This window comes from Harpia harpyja, chromosome 2 (genome assembly GCF_026419915.1).
Source record: "Harpia harpyja isolate bHarHar1 chromosome 2, bHarHar1 primary haplotype, whole genome shotgun sequence".
Classification (NCBI taxonomy): domain Eukaryota; kingdom Metazoa; phylum Chordata; class Aves; order Accipitriformes; family Accipitridae; genus Harpia; species Harpia harpyja.
The window spans coordinates 41,537,014-41,556,949 of record NC_068941.1 but is presented as its reverse complement, the minus strand read 5'-3'; the positions used below and the strand labels follow the sequence as shown (position 1 = coordinate 41,556,949).

Sequence of the window (19,936 nt, the reverse complement as noted above, 5' to 3'; positions counted from 1 at the left end):
CCGGCTTATATCCGCTCTTAAAAGGTGTATTCAGGCCTTTAGGATATGCTCTGGGGCGCGCTTGGGCTTTGGGGAGCACTTGGTGTCGTGCAGGTCCACGGTGACCAGTAATACCCAAGTAAAATAGGTCTGGTTTCAGTCCCTATTGGTGTAGTTAATACTTCTTGGAAAGTCTCTTGGAAATGAACCATGTTAGCCTAACAGCAGCTACAGGCACTTCTCAAGCCAGTTGGGCTGGAGGCTGTGCAGTTCTAGCACTGATCCTGAACTCCCATCAAAACCCCTTAGGGGTCACAGCTGCACAGCTGCAGCAGGGCACTTTGAGGAACATGCATCAAATGCACCAGTGTCAATAAAGAGTACGGGAATAGTTTGTGAGTTCTTCAATTCGTTGTTATCAAAATGTTGCATCCCATTTTCCCCATCTAGCAAATGAAAGTCTCAAAGCCAAAATACTTTCACCAAAGATTTCTTTCCCTCCCTTTTCCTAACATTTAAATGCTCAACTGTGCTTATTAATAACGCAGAGAAAGCCAGAAATTTTAACTTGGGGACGTGAAAATTCATCTTCATTATGAATATGTTCCAGAGCTTTTAGCAATCTAGTTTTAAATATGTACTGCCATAAAATTGTCATAACATTGTATTAGATGTTTACCTATTCAACTTTGCTTATTTTTCAAAGAGAAGGCTTACTATCCTTTTATTAATAATGGCATGATACACTAACCATGTATTTCACAAATGATACGTCTCCATTTAAAAGTTCTGAATGAGCAATGTACCAAAGCTATTGCCTTCAAGATTAAATTTCATCACCTTTTCATTTCAGGTGTCCACTTGTTTTTTGACCACATCTAAATCAGCCACGAAGCCTCTAATAGGAATGAATTTGGGGTATATGAAGTTAAATAAAGTCTGGGGCATTTTGACTGCAGCTCAGTGTCCCTGTTACCTTGGAGACTGCTCACTCCCTGGCAAAAAACTCCATGTGTCTCAGTTGTTACTGCAGGTGGGAAGTACTGAAAGAATGCAGACAATCTCTTCTAAGTGGGGGGGGACACGGGGGACCAGAAACCAAAACCCAAACCACAGCTCCTCAGCATTTTCTTTGTATTTCATATAAGTGACATATTACTGGATGGGTTACCATGTACAGACATTTCTGGAGTACAAGTCACTGCTGCTCCAGGATAGAGGAGCTGAACAGATGCTCTGCTGGAAATGTTAACCCATTCCAGGTATTGACAACAGAAGGTCTCAAGGAAAACATACAAATTTGCCATCAGGTTTTTCACTTCATGACATGACATGAATAAAAAAGAAAATAAAAATAACCAGAAAGTATTCAGTGCCTGCATTCTTATCTCTTATTAAACTTCAAAGTCAAACATAGGAACTAAAGACTTACTTGGTTTTCTTGCTGACCCCTGCCTCTCTAAAAGAAATTAACGATCCTTTTCTTGCTTTGTTCCCCCCGTGCTAATTGGGTACCAGAGTTCTTGCTACCCCCTTGCCCACAGGTGTTAGCTGCTTTTTTTCTCTCTGACAGTCTAATTGTTCAGTATAATTAGGTTTTACTAAGAACAACTGTTTCTAACCTGTATTTGTCTTGGATTTGGTTGTGACTTGCGATAAAGTCTGAGCTGCATATTTTTATTTCTTTTCTAATAAGGCAAGATTTACAGGGGAATACAATATTTTTATTGAGTCAAGCAGTATATCTGATAACTTAAGGTCTTCAAAAAAGTTTGCACACCTGAAAGCATCTCATGGCTAAATCAAAACTAGTTATTCACCTCAGCACTCTCTGAAATGTTGCTTTTCTTTTATTACAACAAGCAGAATCCTCACCAAGCAAACCCTTCAGTCAATCTCCCATTTTAAAAAGTTTTTAGTTACTTCTAACCTTTAACAGAATGTGTAATTCTATCAAGTCAGAACAGTTGTAGGAGATAAGGCACCTCTCTCCTCCAGGTAGGCACTGTCCCCAGTGAATTCCATCCACCTTGTTGTAATTTATTCCCCTTTCTCTCACGTGGTACTTGATTGCATTGTGTATTCGAAAAGACATTTCTCACTCATTTATCAGTAGCCATCATTTGGATAAGCGTGGTAGAAGGAGAAGGACGATTAACATTTTAATTGCCATTTCTAAGAGTGACAACTGTTCACAGCAAAGGGACAGTTTCTCAGGGTTGTAATTTCTTTCTCTCTCCCCATACATATATAAATACCACTCATCCAAATTAATGCCATATTTTCATTCACTTATTTTTAATGAAGATTTACTCAAGGATGGGAAAGAAGACCAGGCCCAGAACAATGTTTGTTATTTATCAGAGTATTTAGGTTTTTACTGCTTTATTGAATCAGTATCTTAGTACATAACTGTTTAACTTTTAAACCTGATAAATAGAAACTTATTTTAGGATTATTTTACAAGAGTTACAGCATAATTTACAAAAAGCATTTGGCACAAATTCTGGTTAGAAAATTACTTTAAATAGAAAATAATATGCTATTTGCCCTGAAGCTTTATACAGTTTCTATTAACACTGAGTTAGTTTCCTCACGAATGTCTTTTTGAAACAGTCACCAATCTGATGGATGAGGAATGAGGGCAGAGTCCTGCCAAGATTATGACATTTATTCCTTTGGCTAAATTTGAAAATGTGAAAGAGGTCTCTTTCTTACATGTTTTATTTTATAGCACTGCACCAGACACTTGCTTTTCTTTTCCTTCTAATTTATTTTAGGTAGCTGTAACACAGACATCCTTGATGTTTTTTAACTTCTGTTTCATTGGAATGCTAGCAAGCCCCAGCATATATATTCCTGGAATGGGCTATTACTGCAGTTGTAATATACTTTAATAGAAGCATAAGCTTTTTTTGTTAGTGTAAATTTTACTATGGCCTGGAGCAGGAAAAGAGGGTATGTAGTATTTCTGCACTCTGACAGGTTTGATATGTAGGTAGTGGAAATACTTTAAAAGGAAGCAGACATCCTTTGAAGTTTAGACAAAGGTCTCTGTAGAAAACCTAGACATAATATGATTGTAAATCTAATTATAGTAAGCTGTCTAGAAAGACTTCATTTCAGTCAATCAGTCCGTTTTATTTTGGGTTTCATTTTATCAAGTAGCTGCAATACCTGTTTAGTAGGATCCTCCTAACAAGGCATCCTAGTGCCTAAAGGGTCTTCTTTCTTGAAAGGTGCTGTATGCTCTCACTTTCTGCCTTAAAAGAGTTGGAATATTTTTTGTTTATAAAATGACAAAATCTGATATTGCTAGAATAAGCATTTGAGGGAACAGAATATTAATTGTAGAGAAAACATGATACAGAATTGCTTTTTTTTTTTTTGTAAACCACATACCACATGATTTTAACATGCAGATATGCAATGAATATGAAAAACTGGATCCTGGAGCGTGTTCTGTCTTCACTTAGATGAGTATGAATATGAACAATTTCACTGATGTAAATTGAATTAAATCAACTTTAAGCCAATATTGCAGAGTGATATAAAATATGCATAATGAGGTGCATAAAATCTCTTTGCTTGTTTTTCCCCTCATTACCTCCAGAACTATTGCTTTCAGCTCCCTCTGTATGTCGTTCTAAAAACCTGGACTCTGTGCGACAAAGCCATACCTTTAATCACTGAGCCAAACGGCTGTATTCTGGCATACAGCTAATCCCCAGAGGGAAGGAGCAGATGGGAATTGCTGAAAAAAAGTAACACTGCAAAGGGTTGGTGGAAGAAGAGGCGAATGTCAGGAAATAGAAGGGAAGAAAGGACAGGAAGGAGAGAAGGGCCAAGGGAAATGGAGAACCCTGTCCTGCAGTACTGCAGTCTTTTGATGCTCCACCATTACAGAATGCTTCCCCATCTGCTTTTTAGGCAGGCATTTTTAATTAATTCTGAAATGGCAGTACATCCTTCACACATCTGTACACAGCAGTTAAAGAGGTTTGGCGTTTGTAGTGCTTCTGAAAGTGTCTACTGCCCCAGCAACCTTGAAACTAAAGTTGTCTTTCCACAAAGATGTGAAGCACAAAGAGCTATGGAGCGGGCTTCCTTTCGTCACACCGCTGGTGTCTCAGTCCTCCCTGGAGGGCTCAGAAAGATCAGAGACAGTCCCCTCTCAGTCATTGCTCAGTTTTTTATTTCTCTGCAGATATTGTCAGAAAATACTTGAATTTATGGTAGCTTCTGTGAAAGTCTTAGAGCATGTTTCAGCATTGGAACCAAACAGGCATTAGGCATCAAACTGTAAAGTCTGAACTGATCTAGACATTAACTGGAAGTTTACCAAGGAGGCTAAAGATTTTTGTATCACATTACCTTTTGAATATTTAATCATTCTCAAAATAAATTACATTGAGTGCAACCGTGAAGAATAAGATTTGCTTTTTACTTTTCCTAGATTTAAATATTTAAAATACCTTAACTGTAGTTTGAAAAGTGGAAAGAGCCCACTCTTTCTTTAGGCTGTTCATACTTGGCTTTGAATTCCAGCTTATTCTCAGAATCATAAAAGGCATCGATTTATCAAGGTCACATCCTTCTAATTTATAATCCAGCTGCTGTGAGCTGCTAACTAGCTTTTAAGTCAGGAAGCTGGACTGTCAACGCCAATTACAGTTAAACAACTTACTATGCTTCTGTGTAATTTTCTTTGTATTTTTCCTGAGGCTTTAAGGATATAGTGCTATGCTTGGAGACACAGTTAAGAAAGTCTGAAGCAATGTAACCTGTGTTTCTTTCATTTTTATATATAGATATTTTATATATTTTTTTTATATTATACACACATAGAATCCCATGACTTATCTCTGAGGTTTTTATATTATTCATTAAGTACAGCTAACAAAATTATTTTTAAATGCTTTTCTGTATCTAGCTGTTGTCTTTCCTACAAAGCCTAGTGACACAACCAAAATTGCAATTAAAAAACAAGAACCACTACACTGTGGGCAACTATAAACAAAATCAGTGTTATGCAGTTTAACTGTTCCTTCCTGATTTCTGGTTAGATGTGACAACGGTGAAACAGCCATTCAAAAATCGACATTTCTAAACCTACTGAGCAGTTACATCAACTTAATAAACAACTAGTTTACCCGTTTTTTAAATGCGAGTTTCGTGGTCAACTGTTCCGTTTGCCGGAGAGCTGCACAGTGCACCTCCCTGAATGTAAGAGAGCCACTAGGTGGGAGTGTGTTATCTTAAAAGAAGGTTTGTCAACCCCGGCTGTTCTTATTTTGAAGGTGCTCTGCACCTCCCTTTTCCCAGCATCCCGGAGATGCTGCAACACCATCCACACACCACGTCGAGTTGTTGTTGATCGATCGGGGATTTGCCGATGCTGGTGTCCACACTGGACGCTGGGGAGACGCTGCCTGCCTTGCTGCTCCTTCAGCCAGGAGGACTCGAGCTGGAGCAAAGCAGAAGTTACACCCTCCAAAAAGCATCTCGTATCCACGCAAGGACCACAAGCATTCTGCATAAGCTACTTATGTAAAAAGCCCCAAGGACCCAGGCTAAAAAAGATTCAGAGGATCACCTTACTAACATACAAGCTAATAATTAAAAAAAAAAAGGCCTTGTTAAAATATATCAAAAGCCAGAGATTTGCCAGAGACAGAACTGACAGATGATAAAGATACAAAAGGGCCTTTTAAGGAAGATTAGACAATAGCAAAAACAAAAATGTTTTTTCTTTTTTTCAGCAATATTCAATACCAAAGTGATAGCGAAGTCTTCAAAGTAAGCCCATTTTTTTCTACAGCAAATACATGCCCACAATAGTCCTAAACTGAGGGGCCAATAAAAGGCATTTTAGGACTGATGCATCAACTCAGAGTAACAAACTGACAAGGCTGAGTGTAGTCAAGTGTAAAGAAACTCCAGGATCATATTGTTGGACTGAGAGGTGTAATGTGTAATAAATTTCTGAGGGCAGCCATGGTCCTAGAAGGATGGTGCCAAATGAGCTGCTTTCAGAATTTCAGCACAAATTTGTGGGAACTGCAAAAAATCAGACTGCTGTACCAGGAATATCTGAGAGTTCTAAGGCTGTAAGTGGAAAAAATGAACACAAAATGATTATTCATTGTTCCCTGTAGTACAAGAAGGGGAGGGACAGCTAATGTAATCATCAGGCAGCCAATTTAAAACAAAGTGCTTTTTCTTATGTCATAATTAATCTTGCCATAGAACCTTTCAGAGGCCAGACAGGTAAGCTAAAAAAGGAGTAAGACAAACTCACATAGGGTAAGAGTATTAAGCATGATGAAATGAATGCAAGCTTTAAAGCTGGAAGTTCATGAATTGTTGCTTACAGAAATTTTTGAGAATGTATTGAGACTCTGTACCCGTATGCTGTCCCTAAGTGCTCACTGTTGCTCATTGGTGGGGAATGATGCGGGGCTGAACTGACCTTCAGATATTGCCAAGTTCATTCCTGTGTTCCTGTGATGCTGAAATATTTGGCCCTCATCTATAAGCTCAAGGCTCTCAAAGGTAGTTAAGTTGTTAACAGTGTCTGGTTGTTGCAGCTCTGGATTGAGAGTCCAGTTTTCCTAAAGATTAATGGCAGTAGCTGTGTTCACAGAAAAAGATCTCAGAAGCCAGCTGAAGAGTGCATTGCCTAGACCAGCAAAAAAACTAGGTAGAAACACTGGTGGCAGCGCAGAAGCAACTGTCTGTAGGCAGCTGTTCGAATAGATTTGAAGAACTACAGTTTATGACCTGTAAGATTCTTCAAATGATAATTCAGTGTAAACTTCATAGTGTTTGGGGGCTCATTTTTGAACATCATTATTAAATTTCCACAGGTACAAGATTTTGGGGAGGTCAGCAAATGGGTGGGAATACTTCATACTTAATCTTGCTCTCTATGAAGACAGTGACAAAGCTCCTGTTGATTTTAGCTGGAAGAAACATAACCCAATGATGCTGTTGCAGTAAAGAAGCTTGGAGTACTATGTACTCAGTTACTGACAACCTGTCCTAATGGGCTAATTTTTAAATATGCAGTGCTAGTAGGTTTCTGTATAAACAGATGTCTTGCTCACATCCCATGTTCCCTCCTGTTCAATTATACAGTGAGCTCACAATTTATGTCACAAATTGAGTGTCTTTCCCATAAGAACAGACTGTTGTTGCAAGCACAAATTTGTATTTAATTGCAGGACCAAGTACTGTCTATAAGACAGCTTTTAACACAAACATTCTCCAAACTGAAAAATGCAAACTAGAAAGTTACTGAGGGAAAGTAAGTTCTGTAACTGGTTTGGGTGGATATTTTCAGTTTGCTTGTAAAAAAACTCTTTGCAAGTCATAAAAACCTCATTATAATTTTGAAACACATTTCATGACTATGCATCAGGTCTACTGCCTGTGCCATTCTCAATGCTTTAACAGTATTAGAGTTACTGGAATTGCTCAGACATCAGAAATAGAAACACTCCATTCCTCACTGGAATTTCAGTTCATTGGCCAAGCAGAATTACTGCTTTCTCCAGGCAAGTTTTTGAAAAGACATTATTCCCCGTCTACACCCTGTCTGTCAATACATGATCAAATTGTCATTCTAAAATAGTTACTTGTACAACAGAGTGGTTCTTTCTTACATACAGTGTGACCAAACCTACTTGCTGTCAGAAATTGGGAGTAATAACTGAAGGAAAATAAAAAGCTGTCTTTACCATGCGATTGTCAGTGCTAAATGGCTGATGTACTGAATGAAGAGATGCTGCTTTTGCCTCTATTTGTCAAGGCCATGTCCTAGTTTATTACACATTTGGATTTCCAGAGGAGCTGAGTTTTGTGCACATCCTGAGCTTGATGAAAGACTGAGGAATGGGAATGGGACATGGCAATGTGACTGTGGCTATCACGGGCTACATCTTCATGTATACTTTAGGCACTGCAACCTTACACACTTGCCAATCTGAGGTGATTCTCAGCCCTGACTGAGGCCTTCAGGCTCCTCTTCCAAAGCTTGGGAAGAGTTAGATACTTTGGGGAGGACCCCTCAGGAACCGGCAGAGCTGGAACCTATGTAAAGTAACCTGTGAATCAAATGAGGCATGGGACGGAATTTAAACAGTCTGGGGCCTATCTGCATGATTCAAAGCTCTTGCTTCAGGTGGGTTGGTATCACTGCAGAACAGGACAGGATCATGAGGTGCTATCTGTTCAGGCTCCAAAAGCGACAGAGCTGTGGTATCACGATGCTGAACCAAACAGCCTTCTTCACCTAGGGCTAAATGCAGTTCTACATTTTTCACAGGCTGTTTCTGGTTTTGGAGGCAACCAAGTATTTGTTGGCTCCAGGCTACTTACAGAGCGCACCACTGCATTGTTCAGACAGACTCTAAATGAATGTGGTTGAAACCAGGTGCCTCCCTCCTCCTGAGCATTCACTTGGAGCTACATACAATCCTGTCTGCAAACAGAAATAGCAAAAGTTCTTCTGTTTAATATCTAACTCTAATCTTTCCACCAGGGGTGCAGCAGACCTCTCATTATCTTCACACCCACATTTCTTCACTTTTGATTAGAATTAATTACTAACTTTTTACCTACTGTGTGGCAGTAGCAGACCCACCCCTCCCTGTGTTTCTGTGCAGTACTAAATGGAAATGTGCAGGTACTTTCTGCCAAATTGCAAGGAACACAGGTGCAAATCCGAGTCAGGTCTAAGACTATGCAGAAGATAAGGTGGCTTGACACATTTAGCAGAGCACAACCCTTCATTTGCTTGTATTCTTAATTATATACAATAGCATACCTCCTCAGCCTCACAGAAAACTCTGGTTTCACAGGCAGGAAAGTTGCCTTCTGGTAAGGAACCATGCATTTTATTTATTTGGTACATCCAATGCAAGGAACCCACAACCTTATGCAAATATTAACCAAGTCTTGCAGCTGGCCAGAAAACAGAGAAGATTATTACCCCAGTTATAGAAATGGGAAAGAATTAAAAAAAGAGAAACTGTAGGCAATAGAGATACAGCAGGTATCTGCTCTAACTAAAAGTGTTTAACTAAACCAACACTGCAGCAAAGCAGAAAAACTTTGATCCAACCCGATAGCCTTTCCCTTTTACCTGAAAATTTTCTGAATGGCTGCAGTTTGTGTTGTGTCAAAGTCAGAAATTTCCCAGTCTTAGATCCTGGCTGCATCTAGGGAACTGGTTCCCACTCAGAACCTCACTGGGGCCCACAGACCATGGGAAGCAACACCCCTCTTGGAGGGGACAAATACACGGAGCCCAAAGAGAGCCTGTTCCAACACAGAGTGGCCGGAGAGCCATTTTCTCCTTCTAACTCAAAGCCACAGCTGTTGCCCAACTTGATAAAAAAAAAAATTCAATAATCACTGTCCTAACCATGAGATAAAATTAGAAAAGGTGAAGGGTAGCTACCTCATAGCCTTATCCAAAGTCTGGCAAGGCTCTTGCAGGATGGACTGAGAAGGTCCTAGGAACAGGTCTCCCAAATCCCCAGAAATGCTGTAACCATCACATTTTTGCACTCTTTATAAAATGGTATTGCTGTTTCCATTCAAAATGCTGCTCAATCAGGAAGGGACTCAAGGTTTTGGGTAACAAATGGGGATGTCTACCTTAAAATTCTGGCCAGGTTAATCAGCTAAACAAGGTCACAGAATAGGTTTGCGCATTTGTACACGGTCATCTGTGTTCACATGGATGCTGTTTGCATGATGCCAGTTGCAGCCCCTGGTAACTAGTGCTCCCTTGGAGCGTGCCTTGGGACAAGGCAGGCCAGGGAACGTAACGAAGAGCCGCCGGAGGTGAAGCTACGCTGTAGCGGTGAGGGAGTTTAGCTATACAGATGTGAGTCACAGTGTACCACCGCATAGTCAGAAGATAGACCCCAGCCCATTTTATTTACAAGGTTAGATTACGGCCTGTGGCATTAATGGCATAACTCTCAGTTTACGAGAAGGTAAGTTAACCTATTTAATCTCTGCCCTAACATGCAACCCCATCTCAAGCCCCCTAAACTCCAGCTGGGGACAGGAGAGCAGACACATCACTGTGCCCAGCTAAGCAGCATCTGAGTCTTCACAGGCGCACACCTACTGTGTTCACGGATCGGTCCTTCAGCACACTTAGTATGCCCTGCCCTTGCAAGTAAAACAAATCTAGGTTATCTGCCTCCCACACTTTCACTGCCTCGTTCAGACCAAGCACCTAGTCGTAGGTGTTGTGATGTAGTTGAAAGGGACTGTGCAGCTGATTTGCTCCAAATGGCACTATCACAGAGCGGCTGCCGACTGTTTTCCAATTCACAGATACGCTATAGGGAAGAGGCAACTACTAAAAGAAGGTCACAGGGCTAAATAAAGTTCCCTAATAAACAGGGAAAACATTAAAAAGCTACAGAACATCTTACAGAAAGTTTTCTACCCTATGAGACACAGAAACAGTAAATGTAAATCACCGGTTTTGTCACAGACAGAACTGCGGTACTGCAATAAATGTAGTTCTGATTTAGGTCTCCGAAAGATCTCCCCACTTCCCCCCCTTCTCCCAAAGCCTCTGAACACTCAGGACCATATCCTAAATGTTCCTTTGACTTCAGAGGCAAAGCTAAGCCACAAAACACAAGCACAGAATCGATTTTAAAGAAATTATGCCAAAAATAGCCCTCAAATACTTCTAGTGATCTATTCCTACAGCAGAGGAGATCATTTATTTTACCAGCACAGTGTTCTGAAAGATTTCTGTAAGGCTTACAGGAAAGTGCAATGCACTACAGCAAAAAACCTCAGAACTACTAAGCTTTTGTATCTTCATTTCCCCCCTGTAAGCCCATTCATGATAGTTAAGTGCTGAGAGGAATCAGGTCCTAAGCTACTACAAAGTGTAAGGAGCAAGTGGATCCTAGAGTCACCCGAGAAGTTTTTTTTTTTAATTTTAGTGGATAAAGGAAATGCTAACTAATGACTGTCTAACACAGTTCTGTATCATTCAGTGGTGTGTGATGCTTTATTTAATGTGAGAACATGCAATAAATAATACAACACCATATCATTTCTAGAGATCACAGTTCTAATGTTTCTTGTTGCTGCAGCTTGCTTTCTAAAACCTGTCTGGACGATGTCAAGTCACACACAAGTTTAATTCCCTTTTCCCCACCCCCTCAGACTTTAACAAGTATTGCTATGATTTTGTTTTCATTAAAAGGCTCAATGGTATTTATATGTAGCATTCTCCTTCAGCACAGGAGGACCCAAAGGTGAAATCAAGCAGCAGATGACTGCTCACCACAAAATGAGTAATCATTTATGTTCCAAGCTAAAATAAATACAAACAGAAAGCTCACTGTTCTAATGTCTTCATTTAGCAACCTACTTTTTTTTTCTTTTTTTTTTTTTCTTTTAAACACAGGTTTTGTAAAAACATTTCAAGCCTTGTGAATGCTCATTTTATTTTTATTTTCTTTGGAAAGCCTGAAGCGAAACATCTATCCTTTTAACTTGATGTCTTCACTACTTGCCTTTCCCAGTGGCACAGGGGTGATGGTTATACTCCTCCATTACATATTCTGGTTTAACCACAGCTTTTCAAAACAGCCCCACCACTAAAATGAGCTGCAGCTCTAGATTTACACTCCCCATCACCATCACTTACAGTTACTGATGAACAATTTCACTTCTAAGCATACACATTTCCGAACAGCTGAACTGCTCCACAGTTTTCTGTGTTTTTATTATAACTAGCTCCTTCATTTCAATGGCATCACAGTTGAGCTCAAGTCTGAAATGCAGTGCTCCACCTAGGGCAAGTGCTTATTTTTACTCAAGTAATTACAGAAAAAAAAGTTGACGCTGACATTTACCAAAATATTTCAGCGCACAAACACCACCCGCTGAGCTGAACATGAGAATTCATGCCTGCTAGTCTTGTTTTTCCCCGCAGAGTATGACTGATTTGACTCATGCCCGACTTTAACAAAATTTCCAGATCTCTGCTAGAATTATGGTTGGTAGGAAAAACTTCTAAACATGCAGCTGAATTTCTGTTCTATGCCCACATTATTACTTGTCTTTGATGACAGGATATAGCAAGACATTCTAGACCATTTCATAGTATTTCATAAGTTGCAAACTTCGCATGTTGAAGGAAAATTCTCTACTAATACAGCTGGAAGTCTGCAAGCAACTGCTTTAATTTCTTTCATAGACACCTAGGAAAATCCCAGCTTTGTCCCCCAGTCTAATCTGGATGCTTTTTTCTCAACAGCATTAGCAAAGCAGGAGCATTGGTCCTTTAATATTGAAGCTAGAGTAGGAACATTTCTCTGCCTTCCAGCAATCCCACTTACGATTTGGTTACTGGTCATGACCCCCGTTGTTTATTGTATAAGTGAATCATAAGAATCACTGGAATTCTTATAAATCCCAAGTAAATAAAGGGGAAAAGAAAAGCCCACCTGTAATCAGACACCATGTAACTGCATGTTAATGGACTGTTCAGTGCCCTACTGGGATATGTTAAGAGAAATGCTACAGCATTATACTCAATTTCAAGAGGCCGGTAGACATTTTTAAATGAATAAATTCTATTTATATAATTACAGTATTGACTACAGTTCATACCTTAGGCACAGCAAGTAAAAAAACCACACTGGAATTAATGTAAATATTACTAACGCGTACACTATGAAAAAGCAATTCATGTTAATTAAAAAACACCGTAATTTTAAAAGTTTACCAGAAACAGTTACACTGAGTGTTGCGATCTTTGAAAGGAGAAGTTGTTTACGAGGGTCCAACAGTAATTGATATCCAGCTGTTTGGAGCTGGGTTGCAGACTGAACGCGTACTGAAAGCTGGGCTGAAATCCTCTCTCAGTTGACGGCGGCAGCAGTCATGCTGCTGTTTCCTACGAGCCTGGAATTTCACCCCAGTCTTTACATTCTTCGTCGGTTATAGTGGAGCAGCCAGAAGGAGAAAGATGATTAGAGAGCAGCCAAGAAGACTCACAGTTCAAGAATCCAATCTTCAAGCAGCTGTAAGGTCTAGGGGAAGGAGAAGGGGGTTTACAGCACAGTTAAAATGAGTCTCTCTCAAAATGGGGAAAGTGGCCACTTCCGTACCAGAGCTGATGACAGGATACTGAACACTACTCATAGAAAGAAGTAAATCTGAGGTTCAGTCCTTGGTGAAGACACCATTGTATTTGCCTTTGACTAGAAAGGAAAACAAGCACAGCACATGAGCATGTAAGTGCATGTATCGCATGCAAGGCATTCCAGGAGCTGAACAATTTCTCTGCATACATTAAGACACCGCTAAGAAAAAAATAGCAAAGGTTTTTAGCACTCAAACAATTGGCTAGATGAACCTGATTTCAAATCCAACTTTACACATTCTTGATAAACAGAAAGGCCTCAACATTGAAGACGAAACATTTTTAGCACCAACTGCTGGCTTGCAAGTGAATACTTATGCACAAGAGACGAGTATAGGAAGACATGTCATCTTTCACCGAGAGGCATCTTGTTTTAAGGCAATATCCAAAATGACAGTATGGCCACCACAGAAACTGCTCCAACAATCCCTGATGCTTTATGTCACCCACGTGGGTCCCACTGCTGAGGAAAGGCAGGAACTAAACTGGCATCTGTCTTCCTCCTCCCTGCCATGTGACCTGGAATGCTGGAAATTTCCAATGTTTGTATGTAACTAGTTGTCATAAAGCAAGCTAGTTTCTTCCTGTATCCCCTAAAACCCTCTGTAGCAGTTTATATTAGCCATACTATCAGTAGGAAGGAAAATGCTGAGGAATTGCCGTCTTTCCTCACCACTAACCCAATTAAAAAGTTGTTCAATATGGTAGCAAGTGTTTACACAATTAATACAAATGAGAGATTAATGAACATTTCCCAGAAGGGAAATGACTGTAGCCAATCTGGCCAGATGTGCTCTTGTAGCACCCAGCCCCCAGCCTAGGGTTGGTTCTTCTTCTTTGCTATCAGAAAGAGTCAGTTTACTCACTTGTATCTCCACTAAAGAGTATTTTAGAAAGAGAGACGGTAACTTCTGAATATACACTGTACATATCAAAGGAAGAGGTAAGTAGTTTGTTCTCAACATCCATCGCTTTGTGGAACTCCATCATCTGTTTTTATTAATACTTATGGCACCCAGGTCTGCAGCTAAGAAGTATTACCAGAATCACTTACGGCGAAAGGCAAGGAGCAGAACTGCATCGCAACCCTACTTTTTCATGATTTAAAGGTGTGTTAAAATGTACCGAGATTTTCAGGAAATCTATTATTTGGCTTACACAGTAAGCTATGCCTTGTGCACTGTGTTCTAGACAAAGTTGTATTTAAAAATGGCACACAAGGTTAAGAAACTTTACGCGACGCCGAAGAGTAATCCGTGCTTTCGTAAATACAGTAGTATACATCCTATATACAGAGGCTGGCCGTGAGCCTCTGGCAAGGCTGTTAGCCAGCCATCCACAGAAAGAATGGAACAAAGATAGTGGGGAGCGTGGTGGAGGGTGCCAAACCTAGGCAGACTATCGATGCTAATCCCACAAGCACTGAAGCAAGAACACTCCTCTGGTCCCGAATAATCATCTTCACAGTCTCACAGAACTGGAGGGAAAAAAAAAGAAAAAAAAAAGAAGAAAAAGTAAAGGGTCAGGGTTAAGGAGGAAAGCTGTACCCGGACAGCTGGAGGTGCCCACTCTCGCCATTAGAGGCCAGCGGCTGCTACCCCCCGCTCTCGCGCGGGCTCTCTAGGCCACCGCACGGGGAGAAAACCGGGTCCGGCACCGGGTCCGGCACCGGGTCCGGCACCGGGTCCGGCACCGAGCTTTAGCCCCAGTACCGCCTGCGGCTCCGGCGGCAACGAGCAGCTTTCCGAGAGTTTTAAGCGCGTATTAACTGCCTTACGACCGCGGCTTCGCCTTCCTGGCCACTTGAAGCCAGCAGAGGCCAGACTACCCGCCTTTCCCAGCGGCTCCGCACCGGCGGGGGAGGACGGCCGCCGGCGGGGGGCGGCAGGCGGTACCGGGCAGCGGGTCCCGGGAGCCCGCGGCGGCGGCGGCTGACCTAGTTTCGGGGAGCGGAGCGCCCAGCGGGGCCGCCGCCGCCGCGGCCGCGAAGGGCAGCACCGCCCCCGCCGCCGGCCGCCGCCTCTGCCGGCAAGCTGCGCGGCTTCCCGGCGGAGCGGCGCCCCGCGGGGCTCCCCGGCGCCGACGGCCGGGCCGTACCTTGTCTGTCTGGAAGCTGACCGGGGCTCCGTATCGGCAGTAGGTGACGAAGTGCTCGCAGTTGTTCCAGAGCAGGCTGTAGGCCGTGGCGCCCACCAGCTTCTCGGCCCGGCGGGCCGCCTCCTCGCTGCCCAGCACCTGGTCCTCGAAGAGCCGGTCCATGTGGTTGACCAGGATGCTGCCGCCGTAGGCGAAGTCCTCCACCGTGTCCACGCGGATGCTGGCCGTTTTGGTGATGACGCCCAGGATGAGCCGCTTGTTGGTCACCACTTGCTGGATCTGCCGGCGGTCGCCGGTGAAGGCGGGCAGGATGTCGGGCATCAGGTGGGCGACGCGGTTCTCGCCCAGGTAGATGCCGAAGTGGATGAAGAGGGTGCGGGGCACCTCCAGCAGGTCGCCCCGCTTGAAGCAGCTGGTGTCGTAGTAGCCGGGGGCGGCCGCCGGCGGCGGCGGCGGCGGTTCCCCGCTAGAGCCCGCGGGCAGGGGCCGGACGTGGACGAGGAGCAGCAGCTTCTCCAGCAGCAGCGAGGCCGCCTGCGGCACCGGGTTCTTCATGGTCGGCGGGGGATGGGAGAAGCCCTCGCTGCCGCCGAGCAGCGCCCGCTGCCCGGCCCCGCTTTTTCTAGGCTACCGGGCGGGGCGGGGCGGGCACCCGGGGCCAGCCCACCGGGCGAGGGGCGTGCGGGGAGCGCCCGCCCCGAGGAGCCGCCGGCCTTTATCGGGGAGCGCGGCGGGCGCCGTCCCGGCTCTCGGGGCGGCGCGGTGCCCGCCGCCCAGGCCCTGGGGCCGGGTGCCAGCCGCAGCTCTCCTCCCAGGTAGAAGGGCAAGGAAAAGGGAGTTCAAAGCCCTTCGTCCGCCCCGCACCCGGGGAGCACAGCGGAGGGGCTCCCGGCGCCGCAGCCGCTTCCTTCACCTTCCCCCGCCGATGGGACCGAAGGGGCTCTGGGCGCCCGCCCAGGGGCAACGGGGGGGGAGGCTAGAGGCGGCCGACTCGGGGGCGGAGGGGAGGGGGCTGCCGCAGTGCTCGCTCGGCGGCGGGAGAGGGGAGCGGAGCGGAGGGGTGGCTCCTGAGCGCGCCTTTCGTCCTCGGAAGAAAACAGGTCTCCGAGGGAGAGAGGGAAGTCACAGTTATGAATTAACTCGCTCGAAAGGTCCGCCCGCTAAGAAAGAGTGGGGAAAAGGCGGAGCGGCATTCCCGTGCGTTTTGTTTCACGCTAATCCGTTATGTAAATGGCTAAAATCCCGGCAACAGAGCCCACAAAAGAGCAGCCCTGTCAGGTCAACAAAGCCGCCCCGTCTGAGGCTAATAAGTTTCAGTAGCCGAGCAAATTCCCGCCCCCTCGGGGACTGCGGGATGATGGATGGGACAGGCATTCATCTTACCTGGAAGATGACAGGGCCCGGAGAGGGGCAGGGGAGAGGGCCGCCTGCCACCACCCCCCGCCCCGCCGCGGCTGTAGCTTTTCGCCGCGTCCCCGCCGCCGCCTCGGCCCGAGCCGCTGCCATTGACTGGTGTTGGTGCCGCAGGCACTCCTGCTCCCTCGCTCCGGCGGCAGCGGGAAGCTTTCGCCTCTGTGGCAAACCGGGAGTGGGCGGCGGGGGGGGGGGGAAGGCGATGCTGGAGAAGAAGTGGTTCGTTGGAGCATCTTCCCCCAACCCCAGGCCCTAAAGCTGCCCGCCTGCCCGAGCTGGCCTCCTGCAGGTTGCGGACGCTCAGGCAAACACCGCAACGAACACGATGCCAAGTACAAAAACGGGAAGCAAGAAGAGGAGTGCTCGTGCAGCAACAGCTCGGTGCCTCTCCGTCTTGAAACGGCAAGTTCTTTCTCCCTCCTCGGTCACTTTAAACCCGAGAGCCTGTGGGTCAAGAATGAGATCCCTGCACCACCCTCGAGCTGTAGAACCCCTCTGGTCACACCACCAAAAAAGAGAAAAGGTTCACCATCCCTTTTCTTTCCATCCGGGAACAGCTCTGGTATGAATAGAAAGGCAAAGGGGATGTGAAGGACCCAGCAGGTGAGAGCCTCCTACTGCCGTGGATACTGAACCAGGGTTCGGGCAGGATCTTGTGCAGAGGAAAAATGAGGCTTATCAACCACCCAAAGCGAGTTTTCCACTCCTCAGTGAAAAAAAATATTTCAGGGGAGTGGGGTACCTCACTGCTTGCCAACAAAAAATGATGGCTGGTGTTGCCCTCCTGTTCCCTCCTGCTCGGAGCAGAGAGCAGCTTCCTGGGGAACTGAAGATGATCCTCGTCTTGCTTCATCTGCAAAGAGAGGGGCCCACCATCACCTCTTTTTTGGTCGCCAATTACAGGCCTGAGCGCCAGCACTTCTTGCCAGAGTGATCAGGCATTTGGGATTTTCTCTGGAAAGTCTCAGCCAAATTTTTACACAACAAAGGCTTAGCCCTCTCATGCCCCTACTTCAAATAGCATCACTTACAAAAGATAAAGTACCTTATCGATGTGGCTTATGATGCTGGTAGGAACCCTCTGGATTAGCCACCGGCCACACATAATTATATAGTCAAACCAGCATGTTTTCAAATCCAGATGTTTAAATAAATTTGGAAGGTTTGAAGCTTTTGCTACTAGTAAATAAAAACAGGGAGAGGAAGGGGAGCTTTTCTTATTTTTAACTAGTGCATTATTTTTAAGGGACAGGGGAAAAAGAAAAGGTTAAAAACCCTCATCACGATAAAGGGTCTCACCCGTCTGGTGATGGTCACAGCAGCCAACCGCAGCCAACCGGTCCAGAGCTGGAGCAATGTGCCCCAGCCAGAAGGTTATCAAAGACTCCACAGAAAGTCCTGGCACAGAAAGGTTCCCATCTCCCTCCTGCGAGGATAAGCACTGGTCCTGCCCAGTGCTGCCATCTCAAGACCCCCCCTCCCTTCGCCAAAGCTGACAAGGGAGCGTCTGGATGGTCTTTGTTGAAATACGTGTTTAGAGATGCTTCAGTCCTACGGTTCAGATTTCTCTCCCCTGCCCAAAGGTAGGTACAGGAATGCAGCCGAACTCCCTGGCAGAAAGAGACATTTCCCAACGGGATCTTTTACTTGCAGGCATCCTTTGTTTGCTTTCTTAATGCCAGTTAGCTTTAATCCCCAAATCACCAGGGTCCATTTCAAGTAAATCGGGAAAGGAAACCAGGATGAAACCGAAGAAGAGGAATCACCACGAGGAGGAGACTCAAAGCCTTACTGCATGGGAAGGTTTCAAAGAAATAAGGTGAGAGGTGTGACATTTCTGCAGTGTAATTTCCTCATACCTGAGGCACTAATGAGCCCCCCCCCCAAACTACTCGCTCACTCTCAGGCCCAGGAACCCTAAGAGAACAAACACACAAGGCATTACACAGCAGACAGGGCTGTGAAACGGCTTCACTCCTCCAGCCAACACACATACCCAGCTGCAGCAGGTGAAATCCACCCAGGTAATGCTTTGCCACTACCTTGCAACTGTTGTGAGCGTTACTGTGTGCAAAGCGCTTAATACAACATATCAAAGTCATTTCTGAATGAAACCATTCAGATTCTTGAAAGGCAACCTGCAACCCAACATTTTCTGCTTTCAAACCCTCAGGGCTGCACTCCTATTACCTTCAAACTGCCACGATGTAAAACAAAATCTGAAAGGTATACTTACAATTATTTTTCCTCCCCTCTGAAAGGGAAAAATAACCTGTATTTTAGTGGAAAAATGGCTTCATTGGAGATGGCTAAACCAAAAATATACTTTGTGCCTCAAACACTCTGGCACATCCTTTATCTTGGGTCACTTTTGTATAATAACTTTTGTACCTTTCATACACAAATAGTAGTGGGAAAATCACTTTGAAATATTAAACAACAAACATTGACAAAGTGTTTGGACTGTTAGCTGCTATAGAATAATTTAACGATAAACCCCATGATTTATTTTCGAGAGGGAGGCGAGATGCAGTAAGAAAGCTGCAAGAAGTAAGAGAATGCAGCCTTTGTTTTGTAATGCAGATGAGCCACAGCACAAAAACTTCCCAGGTAAGAGGTGTGACCAGTTTCCATTACACTGAAACTTGTGTATCAGATGGAACCTTGTTTTATATGCCAGGCATTACTATTTCCATCCTGCCCTCACAGCTAACACAGTAGGGAAAAAAGCAGGAAGGAAAGGCAATTGGAAGGGTAAGTTTTGCCTATATGAGGAACAGCCCTGGTTTAACAAGCACGCAAAATGCATTTTTTAACTGACTGAAGTTAAACCAATGCTGACTGCATACATGCTCACCTTCGACTATGATTTACGTTTTACCAAACATTTCTCAATTACTCAATCTCTACCGTAGATGACAAAACAAATGCAGCTTTAACAAGCTTTCAAGGTCAACTGGGATTGCTGGAACAAGTACAGGTTCATGAATTCAAAACATGTTAAGGAGGTCAAGGAGAACAGAATCTTTGGATAGGGATTTCTGGAGGCTATAGTTTGCAAGAAAAGTATCTGAAAAGCAATGCCACTTGGTTTAAGCCAATGCACTGAAAGAAATAATGGACAGAAAACACTTTTGTGAAGGATGGGTTCACAGTATCCAAAAGGGCAATTCCAGGGATTAAAAAATAATGCCTTTGTATTCCCATATCCAATCCATTTGAACACTGTGCCATTCTTTTCAG

At 44.2% G+C, this 19,936-nt stretch overlaps 1 protein-coding gene across 1 annotated transcript; it reads right to left on the bottom strand.

Annotated features, from left to right (window-relative positions):
- Positions 1 to 10,744: 10,744 nt before the first annotated feature.
- LRAT (lecithin retinol acyltransferase) lies at positions 10,745 to 16,168 on the bottom strand. Its single transcript, XM_052777825.1, has 2 exons — positions 15,281 to 16,168; positions 10,745 to 14,660 (listed from the first exon to the last, which is right to left on the bottom strand). The coding sequence occupies exons 1-2, from the start codon at positions 15,833 to 15,835 to the stop codon at positions 14,508 to 14,510; spliced, it is 708 nt and encodes a 235-aa protein (XP_052633785.1). The 5' UTR covers positions 15,836 to 16,168; the 3' UTR covers positions 10,745 to 14,507.
- Positions 16,169 to 19,936: the final 3,768 nt, after the last annotated feature.

What these genes read in the sequence shown, in the direction of transcription:
- LRAT (XM_052777825.1), bottom strand. Translation starts at nt 15,835, where the DNA reads ATGAAGAACCCGGTGCCGCAGGCGGCCTCGCTGCTGCTGGAGAAGCTG. An exon ending in TCAGCTTCCAGACAGACAAG is followed by an intron (nt 14,661 to 15,280) that starts GTACGGCCCGGC and finishes TTTTCCCTCCAG; the next exon opens with TTCTGTGAGACTGTGAAGAT.